This window comes from Eptatretus burgeri, chromosome 5 (assembly GCF_056783735.1).
Source record: "Eptatretus burgeri isolate ZD-2024b chromosome 5, Ebu_testis_v1, whole genome shotgun sequence".
Lineage (NCBI taxonomy): Eukaryota > Metazoa > Chordata > Myxini > Myxiniformes > Myxinidae > Eptatretus > Eptatretus burgeri.
In genome coordinates, this window is record NC_140965.1 from 53,943,822 (window position 1) to 53,963,488 (window position 19,667).

The 19,667-nt window shown below is 42.0% G+C and overlaps 1 protein-coding gene across 14 annotated transcripts in view; it reads left to right on the plus strand.

Moving 5' to 3' along the window:
* Positions 1–19,667, plus strand: part of LOC147026448 (focal adhesion kinase 1-like) — a 168,193-nt gene that overhangs the window by 74,448 nt on the left and 74,078 nt on the right. For all 14 annotated transcript variants that reach the window (XR_015058348.1, XR_015058349.1, XR_015058351.1 and 11 more), the window contains 2 exons: positions 1,437–1,542; positions 9,744–9,830. Coding sequence is in view for 8 of the 14 variants with exons in the window: in XM_085881878.1 (XP_085738004.1) it covers positions 1,437–1,542; positions 9,744–9,830 (193 nt within the window). In the remaining 6 variants the exon portion in view is untranslated. The remainder of the gene's footprint in view (positions 1–1,436; positions 1,543–9,743; positions 9,831–19,667) is intronic.

Below are 19,667 nucleotides of genomic sequence, written 5' to 3' on the forward strand. Positions count from 1 at the left end.
TGAGGAGGCCAGCCCCCCAGGGTAAATCTCTCCATATGTGATAAAACGGAATTGCAATCATCCATACTTTATTCTGAGTAGCCTTCACCTGAGAATGAAAATCAGAATATTTCTCCAACAAAAGCATGGCATCACAGGGTACTGGAATTATTGATGGGGTGTTTGTAAATGGGCCCCAAGGCAGACAACTCAAATCATTTACATTCATGATGTCTCCCCAGTTTGTACTCAGTAAGGTGATCATTTGCTGCCATTTTCATGGCCCATTGTTGTGTTTATCAAGAGTACAATAGCAGAATTGTTTTGTCTTACTTGAACAGTTCATTCAATGCCTTGTGATCTTTCATGATTGTGAATTGCTGAATATAAAGGTACCAATGAAACTTCTTCGCACCAAACATGACTGCTAAACCCTCCTTATCGAGATGTGAATACTCCTGCTCAATTACTTAAAGGGTTCCATTAAGTCCATCCATCCATTGGGACCATACTCTGTGCAGAGCATTGTTGCTGCCTCAGCAGTCTCCTTGGCTATTTGGCACATTCCTGGACGGGTCACCACTCCGACACAGGATACGAATGTGCTGGTACTCATTTTGCCAACCGCAGAAGGATGACAGGCTGAGTCAAACCCCACCTGGTATTAATTCAACAGCTGAGCAGGATTTGAACTCAGGATCCTGGGATCCCAAGCCCACCACTTTAGCTTCCATTATGTACCACTGGGATTTTAAGTTGTATTGGAATATCACAGCTCCTTCATCATAAAGAGAGAGACATTGTGGGACAAAATGACATGCAAAATGACATGCAAGATGACAGCAATGATGAAGCAACTTAAACAAAGAAATAACAAAACTCCAAGCTTTATTTCAAATAATGATGAAGATTTTGGGTAGTTTGACTTCCCTCTCCCTTGGAAACATGAAGCTCTCTTTTTAAATATTCCCAAACTTTCTCCTCCATATATATACCTATAGGATATTGTAAGGGAATGAAGTGCAAAGTATCATTGATGAGTAATTCTCTGTCCATCTGACTATTTGTCAGAAATTGCTCAAATTCCACAAGTTGTATTCCATAGCTACGTTCAATTCTTACAGCTGAAGGAATTTCATTTATACCTGTGTTTTTTATTTATCTATTTTCTAATAACCCGGAGTAAAATTGAAAAATGCAATTATGATAAGAGGTATTCTGCGTTGGAGTAGCGACCCATCCAGGATTGTGCCCAATCGTTCAGGAGACTGCTTGGGCAGCGCCGACGCTCTGTACAGAGTGTGGTACCAATGGATGGATATGATGTAGTTTTTATTTAATTCCTGGAAAATTTGATTTTAGTATCCCTTTAAGCTTACAATGGTTTATATTCACATTAAGGAACACATGTTTCAACTGCCCATTGCCATCTACAAACCTCATTACCCGTGTTCCAGGGAGGTGTACCAAGAAGAATGTCAGCGGATGCAGGAGCGACGACGCAGAGACCATAGACGAGCACTGCCTTCTGGCGGCTGGGGAGCAGATGAGGCACCACCAAAGGCAAGATAAAACGAGGGTGTTCACAGGATTTTATGGGGTCTGTACAACTCTGTCTTTTTTTAAGTAAAAATCGAAAAATATAATACCATTATCTTGAATAAATAAAAAATTGTTCTGTTGTCAAGTTGTATCAGTCCAAAACTTTGAAAGTTTACTTTTTCATTTTTTTAAAGGTATCAATGAGACTAAGGCCCATATAGTAGTGTGTTTCAAAGGAATAACTCACAATTACATTAATCTTAGGTCAATCATGGCTGAATGATACTTGAAAGCTTTGAATAATTAAACTCATTCAAGTTATTGCACGATATATTGTCAAACTCTTTTGAGAAGATTTTTATTCTTGAAACCATTTGCAGAATCCATTGCTTACTTTTTATAGCTCTCCATTCAAATCTTACAGCTGAAGGAATGACAGTTATACTTTTTTTTTAAACCTATGTTTTTCAGGCATTGACCCAGTGTGATTCCCCTGGGCCCAGTTTTAAATAAGCACATCTCAGTTTTCTTGCAATAAACCTATCGACCTTTGATCCTAAATTTTGGTCCTGCATAATATAAGGTACAAGTTATTCAATATCACTACCATGGTTCTTCATCATTTTATTTTTTTGGTTAACAGCTTGGTTTTTTTGTATATTAAGTTGAGGCAAGTGGAAGAGCTACAGAAAGTGGACAAAAAATGGAATCAACAGGGTACACTTGGCTATACAACATGTATGCAAAGTATGGGGCTGCCACATATACGTGACTGGCACATGAAATATGCAAATCTCTTCCCAACAGTCTTCTCTTCATGTATATATAAGCGGGTTGTGGTTCAAGTCTGGTATTAATAGCTAAAGAGACAGCAAGGGCACAAGATGAGACCTCAGTTACGTCGAGTGGGGTGTAATTGTTGGTGCACGTTTGGGAGATGCTTGAGTGACATATATATGTATATATCTATATTTATATTTCGGCACGCCCCTTTTTTTGTTCCACCATCAGATTTTTGTTACAGCATGAAATGATTTGAAACAAGCTTTGACATATATAGTAATGATATTATTGTCTTCCTTAAGAGGCCCCTCAAAATTCGTTTTGATGAATATGGTAGTAAAACAGTTCATGTTCTCCATTTGCAAAATGGGAGGAATTATTGCACAAAAAATAAATTAAATTGTTTCCCATTTTTTAGAGGACCATTAAGATGAGTTCGGCTCATAGAATCACACTCCATTTTGGGTGAAAACAGTTGAGTTCATACCTGACGGATTTGCACTTTTGACAGAGTTCATGAATTAAAATGGAGACAATTTGACGGAGTTCATACCTGACGCCAGGAATGGTACTCGTTGTGTAGTCACTAAACTACGTGGTAATGTCATCGAAGTGGAGCTACTGCGGGACAGTCGAAGGGGAAAACCTGAATGATAATCAATGGATAAAAATGATATAATATATTGTTTAAAATACATTCATGCTATCTGTCTTTTACCATATGTTGCCAGTGATGCCCATCTAAGATGGGCACCTTTACTAATATATATATATATATATATATATATATATATATATATATATATATATATATATATATATATATATATATATATATATATATATATATATATATATATATACATATACGTATAAATAATCAGACGCACCTCGTGACATGCTGAGCATGTTATGGATTATGTCTCACACGGTAAAACCGCATAATCCACACAGAACAACCATCTGTCTGCCACCCAGACGATTGTTCCTCCAAAGGCAAACCATTCAACCAGAAAGCATGTGATTTGATTGGCGGGTAAATCGAAACATGGGGTGTGTGACAAGCACTCCCCTGCTCTCCATTGGACATAGTCTTCCACCAAAGCGTCACCTCCAACCTGGAGACCACGGGCCAGTGACTCTCAAACTTACAAGGATAACATGGTCAACATCAGTTAAACAGAGCTGCTGGGCCGAAGTCTCCGTGTTGGAGGTGACGCTTTGGTGTAGGACTATGTCCAATAGAGATCGTGAGGGGGGGGGGGTGTGCTCCTCACACTCTACATGTTTCGATATATATTGTTATGGTTCTAGGAACCGTATGCAGTCAAACATACAGCTGACCCAAAGTTAGTTATGCCATTAAGTATATGTGTAGACAGATTCCCTCCTCGTGTTTAGTGGGATATCGAAGGGGTGCGTTGCGATGTTTTTTTTAGTTAGGGTAATAAATCTTTATATTCCATCCCCCATCACGATCCACTGTCCACCTGCTGTATCCGAAGGCCCGTTGTCCAGGGCAAAATCTTTGTGTTGTGTCCAATCAGGGCAGACAGTGGCATCGGCTTCACCAAGGCCCCTCTCCACTGAGGGAGATCTATAAGTTTCAAAGCGATCATCAGCGTAGAGTCCTTGGCTGGGAGATAAATTACGGCATCATCCGACATCTGTGTGGGTCGGCCATGTTAGCTGGAGTCTGTGATTGGAGAGAAACAGCGTTGGAGTGAGACAATGGTTGTAGTCACGGGTTGCCAAAGAAAGAAGGAGGGTTGTGATGCGGAGGGTCTGCCCGCGTCTCACCTCGGCGGCCAGTCTGTTGCGCTGGTTCGAGAGCGCATGATCTTGACCGGGTCTCTCGTGGGTCCTGTCGGCGGGACACCTAGCGGTCCTGTCTTCCCACCACCGAGCGGTCATTCTCGCCACCAGTCCCCGGCTCGCAACAATATATATATATATATATATATATATATATATATATATATATATATATATATATATATATACTTCTTCTTCTTCTCCTTCTTCTCCTTCTTCTCCTTCTTCTCCTTCTTCTCCTTCTTCTCCTTCTTCTTCTCCTTCTTCTTCTCCTTCTTCTTCTCCTTCTTCTTCTCCTTCTTCTCCTTCTTCTCCTTCTTCTCCTTCTTCTCCTTCTTCTCCCTCCCTCCCCCCGTTAGGGGTCGCCACAGCGGATCATCCGTTATGATCCGCATAATGATTTGGCACAGGTTTTACGCCGGATGCCCTTCCTGACGCAACCCTGGTCGCCTCTTACGACACAGGGATAAGGATTGGGTTTCACCATGATTCCGGGCTACCCTCTCATAGCGCGGCCCAGCGCAGAGCCCCCGGCCTCAAGTGATCCTCCAACCAAGCCTGCGAGTAGCCGGATTACAGGCGCACGCCATTCCGCCCGATATATATATATATATATATATATATATATATATATATATATATATATATATATATATATATATATATATATATATATATATATATATATATATATATATATATATATATATATATATATATATATATATATATATATATATATATATAACAGCCATGCCCATGTGTAATGGTTTTTGACACTCACGAAGAACTTGGCTTTGTCTGGGATTCAACTACATCTGCTAGCTTACTAGTCAACAACATTAATCACTCGGCTTCGGTGATTTTTAGATGATAAACATCGTTTTTTTTGTTTTACAAAGAGCCCATCCTTACGGACAGGAGGAAGAGTATCAGCAGGATTTGGAGTGCCACTTTAAAATGCACAAACAAACCTTCAAACAGACAAATTGCAAATTATAAATAGAATGATGACCAAATAATTTTCTCACTTGGAGAATTCACAGAACACCTTACCCCACCCTCACAGCCTTGAGAAAAAGACATGCGAATGATCCTTTAAACTCTTGCTTTGCATTTTGTACTAAACAAACAGCACTATTCATCACCATATTTCTCTGAATACTGAATCTCGCAGTTACTCTACCTTCAGGGTATGAGATGCCATAAATATATTCCAAGTGCTGCTAAACTGGAGGTTTTTGAAAGTGCGAAGATTGCGATTTGTGTTCTACAGTGTTCAAGTGTATAATTCAATTGAAATAAAATAAAAGTTTTGAAGGCTGCAGAAAAAAAAAGTTTTTTTTTTGGAAGTTTACCACTGCTGATGCACCATCTTTTACACCACCCTATTTAACATGTTAAATTCGTTCTTCATGGTCGGTGTTTGGATCCTTTATGACATCCTTAAAAACAGTGTTTCCTATTTTGAAAAGTCTCTATATACGAGGAGAAGTGACATGATGTGTCCCAATAAATTTCTGGTCACGTGGGTCGTGGGCACCATTTTGTATCTATGGATAGCTCATTGAATGAGCACAGGACACCTCATCATTCTTTTTAAAATGACAGGATGCTGTGCCATTGGATGCACCAATTGATCAGAGAAGGGTTTCAAAATGTATAGATTTCCTGCAGATGTGAGAAGGAAAACGTTTTCGGAAAATAAAGTTATTCGTCTGAGATGGAAACGGACTTTGGGGGTGGTTTCTGTGCCAGGTAAGTTGTCTGATTGTGAAACAAGCTGCTTATTCTGATATGTTGGAAGAGCGGAAAAAAATCATTAAGTAATATAATCTCCCTTTTGGGCACTGAGAAAGTCTGTTTGGTTAGAAAAGGGGCTCATTAATCTTCGCATACAATGGGAACATGTTTGGTGTGTCATGCTCAATGGATACAAAATGGCTTCTAATTGCAAGTTGTCACTACTCCAAGTATAGAGGGACTCTAGTTTGGAATGATTTTCCATCTAGTTTGACAGGCAGACTGACGAAAGCAATTACCTTGCTCTTCTGTGCGCATGCATGCTCGGGACAAGATTTTGTACAATTTCCCAAATTCAGAGCCAAAGTACTGCAAAACTGCAGGTTTGTGTTCCGGTTAATGTTCTACAGTATTCAAAGATATAAAATTTAATTGAAATTAAGTCGTTTCTCAATCAGACTGATGTCAGTCGACAAACAGACAGAAGAAGTGAACTAATCGCTTAACCCCATCTTTCACTTCGCACGTGCAGGATAAATGTATAAAAGTATAATTTTCAGAACAATCAGAATTTCACAGGAGGGTCTGACTGATGTTTGTTTTTATGTTTAGCTAATTATACAAACATCCCTATCTGTACACAATTATACTTTCACTTAATGGAGGCAGTATCCTCTAGGTTGAACTCAAATTTAATACGAGTTCAAACATTGGTGAAAGTGCATATATCATACCAAGGTTCACAACCGTCTTTATTATCTTTGTTAAAAATATATTTTGTTCTTGACTAACAATCATTCTTTCCCATTAAAACCCCAGCTTAAAGTGCCAGTATTTTGACACCATATACTTGTGGGTGTCAACAATGATGCACAATAACATCAACGAACCTGTTTATTGAGTTACCGATGAAAACTCATTGCCCTCAATTTTCATCTCAAAGCTGATGATAACAACACATCCTCTATCCAATGAACCTTTAATCATATTAGTCACTAATTCATCATTTTCGGTTTCAAAAAAAAATAGATTCTCCTGAGAGTGGCTTACAAATTTCCAGCAATGAATCATTCCTATTTTTGTGCCCTTTGTTTAAGGCTTCACTTTGCACAGCTTTTTTTAGTCAGTGTGAAGGCAATTGTCCTTATTTATTCCCTACAAGCAGGATACCCATCTCCAAAGGGTTCATAGATGTCTCTCCTCAAATGAGAAATTTTTACCTCTGCCACTGAAGGTGAAGGAGGTTATGTTTTCATCCCTTTCTCTCTTTGTTTGTTTGTTTGTTTGTTTGTTTGTCTGTGTACAGGATATCTCAAAAAGTTGTGAATGGATCTGGATGAAATTTTGAGGACAGGTTTGGTGTGTGACAAGGATGAACTGATTAGATTTTGGTGAAGATCCGGATCCGACTACTATAATTTTTTAAGTGATTCTTCACCAGTGAGAGATAGGACCAAAAACAATATATAGCACAGGCCAGGTCAGGTATGGAAGCATCGAGGAAATTAAGCAGAAAGGAGCGGAGGGAACTCATGATGCCATTAACATAGCAAACCGTACCTGCTGCTTTTGGGATGAGAAATATTCAGACGATGACTTTGTGACTTCCTGTTCAAGCTATTCTTTCAACTTTTTTCTCTTCATCTATGTAACACTCATTACCCCACACACGTGAAGCGAAAAGCTGGGTAAAGCAATTGGTTCATGTCTGCCCGTCTGTCTTTTCAGTTTAGTGATTGAGGAACACGTATTTATATCGAATGTTATATGTTGAACACTAATCAGAAAGAAATAGAAAGACAAGTTTTTCGTTTTACAGTAATTTGGCTCTGAATTTGTCCCAATCACACATGTGCAGAGATGAGTGAGATAATATTGTTATTCTGTCTGTCTGGCAGTCAAACAAAATTGAAAGTCATTTCAAATGGGAAACTTACTGTTTTTAATGATGTTGTAAAGGACACAAACTGGCACAAATAACTAATGTAATGTGTTAGTTAAGGTGGTGTAATAGCTGCTGGGAAAATGGCGGTAAAACACGAAACTTTTTTATTTATAATTCTTGAAAGCTCTTTAAACCTTTATTTAAATTGAGTTATATGCTTTACGACTGTATAAAACTAATCACCTTCATAATACTTCCACGAACCATGTAATATATCACTATATAGCATGAGAGGGCATGGCATGTTTTGGGTTAAAGAAGATCCCACCATTATGGTTATGTACCATATTCTCCATCAACTCGTCCTTGTCATCGCCATCGTATTAGTGGATCCAACTTATCATCATAATTATAAATGTAAATTTCATGATCTTAACCCTTTGAACCCTGAACTCCTTGGAATTTGGGCTCCTTGGAGAAAAATCCGACAATTCGGGTATATGGAGCTTTGAATAGTGGCTGGTAAAATGGCCGCTAAGGTTCAAAGGGTTAATAACTCAAGAAAATAAACTTTATTTTATGTTCTTCATACAGGAAAATAAGCCTGGTGTTAGCTTAATGGCTAAGTTGCCTTGCTTATGATCTTAGGGTCTTGAGTTTGATCCCCTGTCATGTCATGTAACATCAGGTGGGTTGCCTCAACCTGTCATGCTTCTGAGGTCGGCAAAATGAGTACCAGCTTACTCGAAATGGGGCACTGCATCAGCAGCACAGATGCGCTCCCAGCAATGATGCAACCAGCAGCCACAGGCTGCATGCAAAATAATAATAACTCAAGAAAATAACTTTATTTTATGTTCTTAATAACTTTTATTCATGAAAATATATTGCACAAAAACAATGCACACATATCTTCTATTTCTATATATTACTAAAACTCTCATCTTGTATGTATGTATGTTCCCGAAATACAGCCAAAACGGTACATGATGGCGCAAATTTTTTTAGGGCCGCCTTACTCACCATTCTCCTGTGGTGTGCAGTGTCAAGTTTCGTTCAAATCGAGCAATGAAAATTTTTTTTATTAAAAAATCAATTCCTGATTCAGTCAAGTACTCTTTGGAAGTATTTTCATCAATGCAAACAACCTCAGCGGTATAGTTCGCTGGAGCTGTCTTTTTTCTTTCTTAAAATGATTATTTTCATCAACCGCTGTCACAACGGGAACCCAACGGGTTCACAGGTCGTATCGTGTTAATTAAAAGTACAGATAAAAAAATGCAAGGCCCTCCTGTATTTACTTGAATACTGTGTGGTACATAGTGTTCTATGAATTCTCTAGTTAAAGATGCAATGGATAGAGAAACGTTGCTTCTGGAATTTTGGTTCTCTCGTCGTATTCAGTTTTCATGAAAATTGTGCAACCTGTTTCAAGCAATGTTGTGGTTCGGATTGCTAGAATGTAGAACTTGGCTGTGAAACTGTCCAAAATATTCAATCTCCTGCTTTAAAGATACTGTAGAACATTTAGAGTCCACTCCTTTATACAAAGTCTCAAGGTTAGTGTTTTACCACAGGGTGGAGACCCTGGCCTTCATTCCCTTCCATTTTCAACCGTCAGCCTAGCTTAGCCTAGCTGGTTCCAAGCCAAGCTGGTTCCACTCCAAATGTATTCAGCCTGGCTGGTTGAGCCAACAGATAACAAAATTCACTTTGACAAAGAGAATCATGAGGATCACATAGGTCTGCTGTGGTTTATCCAACCCACTTGAGCATATCATGATTACTTGTCATGCCAGGTAACAATAAATACCTGAAGATGTGCTGATTTAAAACATGACTCATGATTTCATAGCTTTGGAGACAACTCGTAAAGCCTTTGCAAAGCACCAAATGTTTAATTGTTATTTGCAGAACATTTTCTTTTTTTTTTTAAAATAAGCTTTCTCTCTTAATTTTAACTCCTCTTTCTGCTTGTACACAACCCCATGTGCAGCCAAGCAGACCAGCTTTTTCTGGAATTGCATCTGGAGAGGAGATCTCACGTGGTCCAGCTCCAGAATTGCAGTCAGATGGACAGCAGGTATTTTCTTCACTTTGACATGTCTGCAAAATGCATGGTTGGCAGAAGGAGCGGGTGTATCATCAGATAGCATGCGATTTGTTTTTGCCTAGTTTGCAGACAAATGATGAGAAGAAGTTGCACTTTGTGAATGTGAACAATCTCAATGCATTGTGAAAGAAAAACAATGGAAATCCATTTTTGGTCACAATATTTCTGAACAAAGGCATTCGATGATGCATGCATGGAGGAAATTATTCGCACGAGGTCAGTATTAATGAGTTCATTTGTTTCCTTACCATGGAGTCAGTATTAATGAGTTCATGTCTAAACTAGAAAAAGAGCAATCAGAGATTGCAGACCCTTGCCAGGACTTGTTTTGTGTGGTGTTTATGTACTGGTGTGTTGCATAATTAATGAGACATAACTAGAACTGCCACTTTACAACTGCTGGCAGTGATGACCTGGGTACCACGACATCCCGCTTTGATCGGACACCTGACCCTGACCAGCGACGTTTGTTATTATTTAGTTGAATTTAGAATGGAATTCAATTCAATTCAAATCAAATGGGAGACTAAATTCGTACAGTCCTGCATTGGAGTCATCAGAAGGAACCTAGATGGAATTATCATTTCAGCTGATACTCCTCCACCCTCAAACCCATCCAGGCACAACCAAGTGAGCGTTATTCAAAAAAATCAAAAAGAACCCAGATCATAAAATTAAATAATTCTGACTGCTAGACCATGTATCCGATCAGGTTGAAATTTAAAACATATCTTCCCTATCATCACGTGATCATAATTGGGAAGTTCACGATGATTGATTAGGTGGTTCAAGAGAAATAATTTTTAAAAAGATTTTCGCTCAATCCAATATGGCTGCCAGACCATGTGACATCAATTATTCATGAATACTGTGGTATCCCCAAGGCTTGGGGGTCATTTGTGTAAAGTTTTCCCTCGATGTGTCGAGCTGTTCTGCAGAAGATTTTTTAAAATAGCTTTTAGGGTAAATCCAATATGGCTGCGAAACCATGTGACCTATGATGTCACATCTGAACCTTTTGTTCCTCATGGAGAGTCAGTCATATGTGTGAAGTTTCACCTCAATCTGTTCAGCCACTTCAGAGAAGAAAATTTTTGAAGGTTAAAAAAAAAAATGCTGCCAAATCACGTGACTGACGCCATCAATTTTTTTTTCTGTGGACCATTTTATCCCTAGATGACCCTCAAAAACTTTCATACTAATCAGATGTAGTGTTCTACATATGATGTCAATTATGACATCATAACATAGGCACCTATGATGTCATCAAAAATCACTTATTCTCCATGACGAGTACTTGCCATGTGCCAAGTTTCAATTTTTTCCTTGGTGTGATTTCAGAGATAGAGGTCCAAAGTTTTTTTTCCGTTTTTCCAACATGGCTGTCACACCATGTGACCTATGACGTAATTATCAATAAAACATTCTGCCTGAGTATTCGCTTCTATGGTGAAAATTTAGTCTCAATCCGACAAGCGGTTGCAGAGAAAAACATAAAAGTTCTGTGTGGACAGACAGACAGACAGACATGAAAAATCACTCGGAGTGACAACTCGGCAAAACGGCACGAAGTGGAATGGCACTCGGAAGAGCGCATACCTCTGCCAGGTGGAACAGTTAACGTTTTGTATCCCACTGATGGGCTGGATCTGAACCAAAATCCAATCCGCTTGTTCTTGTCACCTATTCAACTCATCCAACTTGTTTTGTCATAACTCGTCCACAACTTTTTGAGATATAGGGCTATATTTAGTTTTTGGCCCTATCAATGTTAGAAATTAGGCCTGTGTTGACCTATTGACCTTAAAATTAAGTGGTAGTTGAATTCAGCGACCTGACATGAAAATGCTCTTCAAATTTCAAGTCAATCGGATGAAAATTGAGGATTTTAGAAAATTTTACCCAAATTGGCCTTTTGGCTTATGTTGATCTCAAAATCAATAGGTTGTTGAGTTTAGCAACCTGATATGCAAATGATCTTCAAATTTAAAGTCAATTGGATGATAATTGACAATTATAGAAACAATTAAAAAATTTGACCTATTTTGGGTTGACCTTTTGATCTATGATAACCACAAAATTAATAGGTGGTTGAATTCACCTACCTGAAATCCAAATCCTGTTCAATTTTCAAGTCAATTGGTTGGAATTTGAGGATTTTAGAAAATTTGCCTCAAAATCGCCGATTGGCCTATGTAGACCTTTGTGGTACACAGAATTTCAACGAAACTTCAATGCGGGACCGTTGCAGGGTTGGTGACATTAATCTGAAATTTTCAGTGATCAGTTGATTGGTTTGGGCTGGAGGCAAGTGGACAGACAAACAAACGGAGGTGATAAACATACTTGCCAATTTTTTTCTTCCCCTAAGTCACAAATGGACCCAAATACAATGCCCTCTCCTTTGGCGAGGGTAATAAAAGCTACAAATTAACATCCACTCCCCAACAAATGGCTGAAAAATACATTTATTGGAAATTATTTTGTGTGCACCAAAGGAACAGTCATAACATTCGATCCAAAAAACAATCGTACTTAAGATTTATTTTTGGCCTTTATGAAAATATACCTTATATTTTGTTAATGCTTGGAATATGATCCTCAAAATAGTCCAGTGAAGTGTTTTTTTTTTAATTCAATATACACATAAGTACTATATAATGCCGTGCCCCACTGCCTAAAACTAAATTAGTGGCAGCCACATATTAGACTTGCGAATATAACTGAGCGGTTAAGAGGTGATCTTTATCCGAATCTAATCTCTATCCAAATCTAATTTTTATCCAAATCTAATCTTTATCTGAATCTAATCTTTATCCGAATCTAATCTTTATCCGAATCTAATCTTTATCCTAATCCGTTTGGTGTCATTAATGTAATTTATAAACAGAACAGATGCACCAAAGCGCAATTTTGACGTTCATGGTTGCCAAATTAAACCCAATTTGCCCATGTTTGGATAAACTGGAGTGAGTCAGTCAGAGCATGAATTAAACCAAATAGGTCAGGTCAGGTATGGGAGCATGTGCCAGAACAGCATGCCGCTGCGTCCACTTTCCGCCAGTACTCCAGGGGCCTCCATCTGGCCTTCCCCCAGACAGATGCCAGGCCCATCCCCATCTCCTTGAGATGCGGGTCAACCTGCTGCAACCACGAGGCACGTGGTCGGCCCATTGGCCTCCTCCACTCACGAGACTCCCTCGCTGAAAGAATCTGGTGAGCAGGATCAGTGTCAGGAAAACGAGCCACATGTCCATACAGCCGCAACTGACACTCACGGACCATGCAGGTAACAAATCTCATCTGAGTCTCTCTCAGCAACCGCTCGTTGGACATAAAATCTGACCAGCGATAGCAAAGGATTCTCCGAAGAGATCTGGTACCAAAGGAATTAAGTCTCCGTCTCAGATTCTTGGTCAGAGTCCAAGTCTCGCATCAATAGAGCAAGACTGGAAGCACCAAGGACCTGAAGACTCGGACTTTCGTCTTACCGCACAGGTACCGGCAGCGCCACACCCCATAATGCAGTGAATCCATAACTCCCCAGGCCCGACCCAGACATCTATTGACCTCTGATTCACAGCCAGCAGAGACATGAATGTCACTGCCAAGGTAAGTGAATCTCTCCACGACCTCACATCCTCACCACAAACAGACACAGACAGGACAGAAGCATCCAAGATGTCAATGAAAGCCTGGATTCTAGTTTTGACCCAAGAAACCCGTAATCCCAGCGACTCTGACTCCTCATTCAGCACCTCGAGGGCCCCCAAAAGGATATCTAAAGTCTCCGCAAAGATGACTGCATGATCTGCGAAATCAAGGTCCGAGATCTTGACATTCCCAAACGATGCAGCGCAGCTTGATCTTTCCGGCATCCTCCCTAAAATCCAGTCCATACAAGTGCTGAAAAGTGTGGGGGCCAGTACACACCTCTGATGAACTCCAATAACAACTGGAAATAAGTCAGAGATGGTACCACCACACTTCACAGCACTCTCAGTACCAGAGTAGAGTTCAGACATCAGATCGATCAGTTTTGGTGGCACCCCACGAAGACCAAGAATCCTCCAAAGGGCATCCCGATTCACTGAATAGAGTACTTTATAGAGATCAACATAGGCTGCAAGCAGCCCCTGCCGAAACTCTCGTCTGCGTTCGGTGAGGACACGAAGAGCAAGGATACGGTCAATCGTTGACCTCGTTGGTGTAAAGCCTGACTGCTCTGGACGCTGGTGCTCAAGCAGATGTCGGCGAACCCTATTAAGAATTATCCGAGCAAAGACCTTGACCAGCACTGACAGCAGCGTCACCCCTCGGTAGTTGTTGCAGTCTTGGCGATTACCCTTCCCTTTCCAGAGAGGGACAACAAGGCCCCTCTTCCAATCAGTTGGGATGATGCCTGTGTTCCAGGCAGAGCACAAAACTGCATGCAACGACACGAGTGCAGCATTTCCACCAGCCTTGAGAAGTTCAGCATGGATGGCACAGATCCCTGGAGCTTTACCCCGTTTCAACCGGTTCACCACAGCCCGTGTTTCCTCGAGCAAAGGTGGACCACAGTTGATTGGAGGGTCAGCAACAGGGATTGTAACACCCTTGACATCCAACTCGACAGCTGGGGGGATCAGCCTGGTACAACCGCTCAAAGTAACTGGCCTAGCGGGCCTTCACTTCAGACTCTTCTGTCAAGAGCCTACCACTCTCTGCTCGAACTGCAGTGCTCTGAGGGATGGGCTTGGATGAACGCAATGCGCGAATTCCCCTGTAAGCAGGACAAGAATCACCTGTCCACAGGTGATGCTCTACCCCCTCACAGATTCCTCGCACATAGGCCTCCTTGTCCACCCTTGGTGCATGTACAGTTTTACGCCTCAGCTCCCTGAACAGCTCAGCTCTGCCATTCAGCCTGGCCCTGCGACTCTTGTCAATGGTATCCAGTGTCCGTTGAGAGACAAAATTCTTCTTTGTCCTGCGGTGAGTTCCAAGACATCCACCGGCAACATCAAGGACGGTGGTCTTGAAGGCACTCCACAACTCTTCAGGACCCCCCAAAGCACCCAGACCCCACAAGTGTCCACTCAGCCTGTTCGCATACTCCTCAGCTATTCTCATCCTTGAGCTTGCCAACATCCAGCCTAGGCTGGGGTGGTACCATTCTCCATGATTTAAGATGCAGCTTTAGAGTTGCTACAACAAGCCGGTGGTCAGTATTGAGGAACTGAGCACTCCGGTAGACCCTGCAGTTCGGGATCATCCTCCAGCGACCGTCAACGAGGACATGGTCAATCTCCTTTGCCACACCGCCAGCGTTGGAATACCAAGTCCAGCCATGAGCTTGTGGCCGCGGAAACCATGAACCAGCCACCCTTAGTCCATGACTTCTTGCAAAGTCAAGGAACTTAGTGCTATTCTGGTTCATAGTTTCTGACCCATGGGGACCAACACACACCTCATAACCATCCCTATCAGTTCCAGTCGATGCCTTGAAATCCCCCAAGATGAGAAGTGTATCTCTTCTGGGGCACTGATCAACCACAGACTCGAGCGTTGCATAGAATGTGTCCTTCACGATGATGTCACTCGCCTCAGTCGGAGCATAAACAGAAACCAGTGAAATGACCCCTAAGGAGTGACGAATCCTTAATCTCATAATACGCTCGTTGACCGGTGTTACCTCAATTATCATTGGGATCAGCTTATTGGACACAGCTACAGCAACTCGTTGGGTATGGTAACCATCAGAGCGACTAGACCAATAGTAGGTGTAACCACCAACCATTATCTCGCCGCAATCCGGTCTCCCAACCTCAGAGAGTGCTGCAATACCGATGTCCAAACGCTTGAGCTCAGATGATAACAGAGACAGGTGATCATCCTCTCTTCGGGAGAGGACATTCCAGGCACCCACCAGAAGGGACCGCCTCAGGTTAACCCAAGGAGACCGCCGTCTGGTGGACGACACCTCAGCACCACTCCGACACACTCTCCCGCAATCTGACCCAGGGATGTTACCCCGTGGTTTCCCTCCTTTCATCAAAGATTGGGGGTCCCGAAGGCTTTGCCCCAATCCCATCATCCGGTGAGCTGCCCTGCGAAGTGAAGCTGTGCACAGGAGGTACTCCCACGGAGTGGGTTTTGTGATTTTTTTTGCGTTTTTGTGTTTTGCAGAATGAAGGGTTTTACGGTGGCCGGAGTGCAAATCCTGCCACCAACCTCCTAATAAAAAGTAACCCAACTGCAGGAGGATGTCTGCAGACACAGTTGGGCACTAGATATGGATAGCCGTTGGCTCACAAGGAGCTCCTCCGCCCTTTGAGCGGTTAAGAGTTGTGGAGTGTTTTTAAACACTAGAAACAACCAAATATAAAACATTTATTCATGGTGAAAGCAAAAATGAAGCTTGTGAGCTAAAGTAACGTAAAATAAATATACCCCTCGGACAACGAGCTTAATCCAATTCCCTTCCCTTGAACTTTCGCACACCATTTTACTAAATCGTATCACCTATTAATCGCACACCTTCGAGAGTTAATAGAACACTTTACCCCCCACAGTTCTGAGAAAAAGGACATGGGAAGGGTATAATAAGCAAAACTCGAAACTGCTCGACAGGCTGACCATTCTTCATGGAGATTACAGCACTCTTACACCATCTTCTGTGGAAGGCAACTTCTCGCTTCTGTTTGCTGTTCAATTCCCTCACTGACAAGCGCATGGTATTTATCTTGTGGAAATACAGTAGCTCTCTCTATTTTCATCTCCCCACTAAAGCATTGAAGCAAGGAAACAGTGTGAGCAGCAAGTTTGAATGGTTGAGAAAGCATACAAGATTGCCAAATTACTGCTAAACTGAAGGTTTTTTGAAATGCCAACAAGCAGATGAATGCTCTACGGTATTCAATGTTCTGCAGTATAATTCAATTGAAATTCAGTAGTTACTTGATCAGATACAGACAGGCTGAAACATTTGCTTCCCCACACTTTACGTTGCATGCACGGGGTAACAACACAAAGAGGAGGTGAGAAATGATGATTGAGCAGAATAGATGGGATTAAGGTCTTTCCTTTCTCTGGGTGTCATTGGCTAGTTTTGGCTCTGACGTGCCAGCTGCCATTTCCCTCCACACGATGGGCTTGAGGTGCGTCGCAGTACGGCTGAGGATCCTGACAATGTTGTTCCGTTTCGGATTCAGAAAAGAGCAGCATGACCCACAGCCAGCCCAGGTTGAATGGCTTGTTAAAGGAGTTTGGGGAATCTCATGTGGAGTCTGGCATAGAAACCAGTGCAGAATATTGTGCAGACTGATTGAGGATCTGGTGCAGAATGTTGTGCAGGCTGCTTAAGGATCCAGTGCAGAATTACCCTTTGTCACTTCAGACAGTGTAATTAATGTGACACCATGCGGCAAGCCATGTCGGGAAAGGGTTATGTTTGATAATCCCACTGACCATTATGCAAGGAAACAAACAAGGGCCAAGCAAGGAAAGGTGAAGAGAGCCCTGAGAAGGTAATTGATATGAGATTGTCCGGTGCGCTTGATAACGTTCACTCCCCTCTTTCCCCTCACTCTGACATTGGCATGGGCCTGTGGACGTGATGTCACTGCCAGTGCCATCAATATCATCACATGGGGTGGGGCCCCTAGGAGGACCCTCCCACTGCTGCGCAGCACGCTAATGACCGTACCTGATGATTCGGATAAGCGCCATATTTGGCAAGAGCCACAGGCATTCTGATTGCACCAGTGGTGAAAATGTACCATGTCACATCATGGGCAAGTGGAGTTGGGAAGGGGGACAATTTTAGGAATGGAGGAATGATTTTTTTTTTCTTCCTTTGCCTGGGACCTCTGTTGATGCTCTGCTGTTTTGTCAGGAACGTTTTGCTGTACCACGATCTCTGCCAGTGTTGTTCTGCTCTGTGTTACTGTTCTACTGCTGTTCCTTTGAGGGAATTTAAAAGGAATAATAAGGAAATTTGACACAGCAGGAGGCCATTCAGCCCATGCTGCCTGCACTACACCAATAACACATTGCACTAGAACGGCACTCGAAAGAGAGTATACCTCCACCAGGCTGAACCGTTTACGTTTTGCATCCACTGATAAAGCAGATCTGCATCCAGACCTTAACCAAAATTGAATCGACTTGTTCTTTCTTGTCACTTACCCAACTCATCCACCAAGTTTTTGTCATAACCTGTCCAAAACATTTTGAGGTCTTTTTTATTTATTATTTATTTAAAGAAAAACTCCATATAAGAATACATAAATGGTGGGAGAGGCACAAGATTGTTGGAAGGGGGAAAAAGTGGAGCTTCAATATTGACACTGCATGAGCAGGCGAGATGAGATCTTCCTAAACATATGCTCGACATGCTTTATCATTGACAATTACACCACACCTGTGGTGGGCCCAGGTGCTACGGAAAAAGAGTACACTGGTAAGCCAAAGTGGAGCCGCATTGCCCAGAAGGCAAACTGTGCTGAAGCACATATGTTTCAAACGTGTGGGCCATGCTCAAATCACTGAAAGGGCAGCGTGTGAAATTGCTTATTAGTACCGTAAAAGAGGGGAGTTAACAACAAAATGAAAGTGTTTTTGCATGTACTGTACGAGGGTAGATGAGGAATGAATGGTGATTTTTACTCCAACAAAGGGTCAAAAACATCAGCTTCTCTTCTCTCCATGGCGGATCAGAGGACAAAGGGTAAGGCCCAAATTGTCAGCTTCTCTCCACGGCGGATAAATCGCCATTTAAGGTGTTTTATAAGCCCCTGTTGGACTTGGTCTGAAACGGGGGCTTATGTATTTGTTCTTGATTTTTTGTGTGCGTGCGTGCGTCCGCAACCATATCTCAGACATGTATGGACCAATTTTATTCATATTTGGCACAAAGACAACACATGATGGTACACTGTAGCGTCGATGGCTCAACTAATGTCGAGCTGTTGCAGCGGGTGGTGAAAGTCCCGCGATGTCCCAGCGGCTCAACTCCTTTGGAGATGTTCCGAATTAATGGTGGACAATGCGCACACGGGTCGTGAGGAGAGACACGAGAAACCTTAAAGCTTTTAAACCCAACGGGTTTATTTCCCGAACCACAATAATCAAAAGAACCAGGGATGATTGAACTCGACAGAGGAGATGATGGCAGGTTGTGGTGGGGAAGAAAAGGAAAATACAGAATCGATAATAAATAATTATGTACAAATGGGTAAAATAAATCAAAAGAAAGTAAAGCGCTTCAACCCAGACTGTCACAGACGGAAAGGGAACAAAAAATACAAGTGGGGGACTCAGCTCTGGGGCAACAGGGATGAGCAGGTGATGAGGAGGGATGAGGAGGACGATGACAAGGTGAGCAGGCGATGGCAGGATGTTGAGATGGGCAGGAGATAACCAGGGTGATGAGATGAAGCACTTGGGCAGTTCGATGAAAAAAGGCACAGGTAGGCAGAGGCTGGCGATTACAGAAGCAGACAGGCAGGACGAGCACAGGCAGGCAGGATGACCTCCTCAGAGAAAGCTCTCCTTTTTTTCCTCAGAACACTTTCTCTCGAGACCTCGACAGTCCTCTCTTCCAGTTCTCCTCAGCCCAACTCCTTTTCCTTTGTCATCTTCCCCTCGGACTCTCAACTCTCTCACCAACTGCTTTTTTGCTCCCATCATCCTCATCTCAGACTCTCCAACTCTCACCAACTCCCTCGATCATCTTCTCTCCACGAACTGCATTTTTAGCTCCTCCCTTTCTTTCCTCCTCGGCAATGCTCCCCCCCTTTTTGGGGAGGAATTTATGACTCC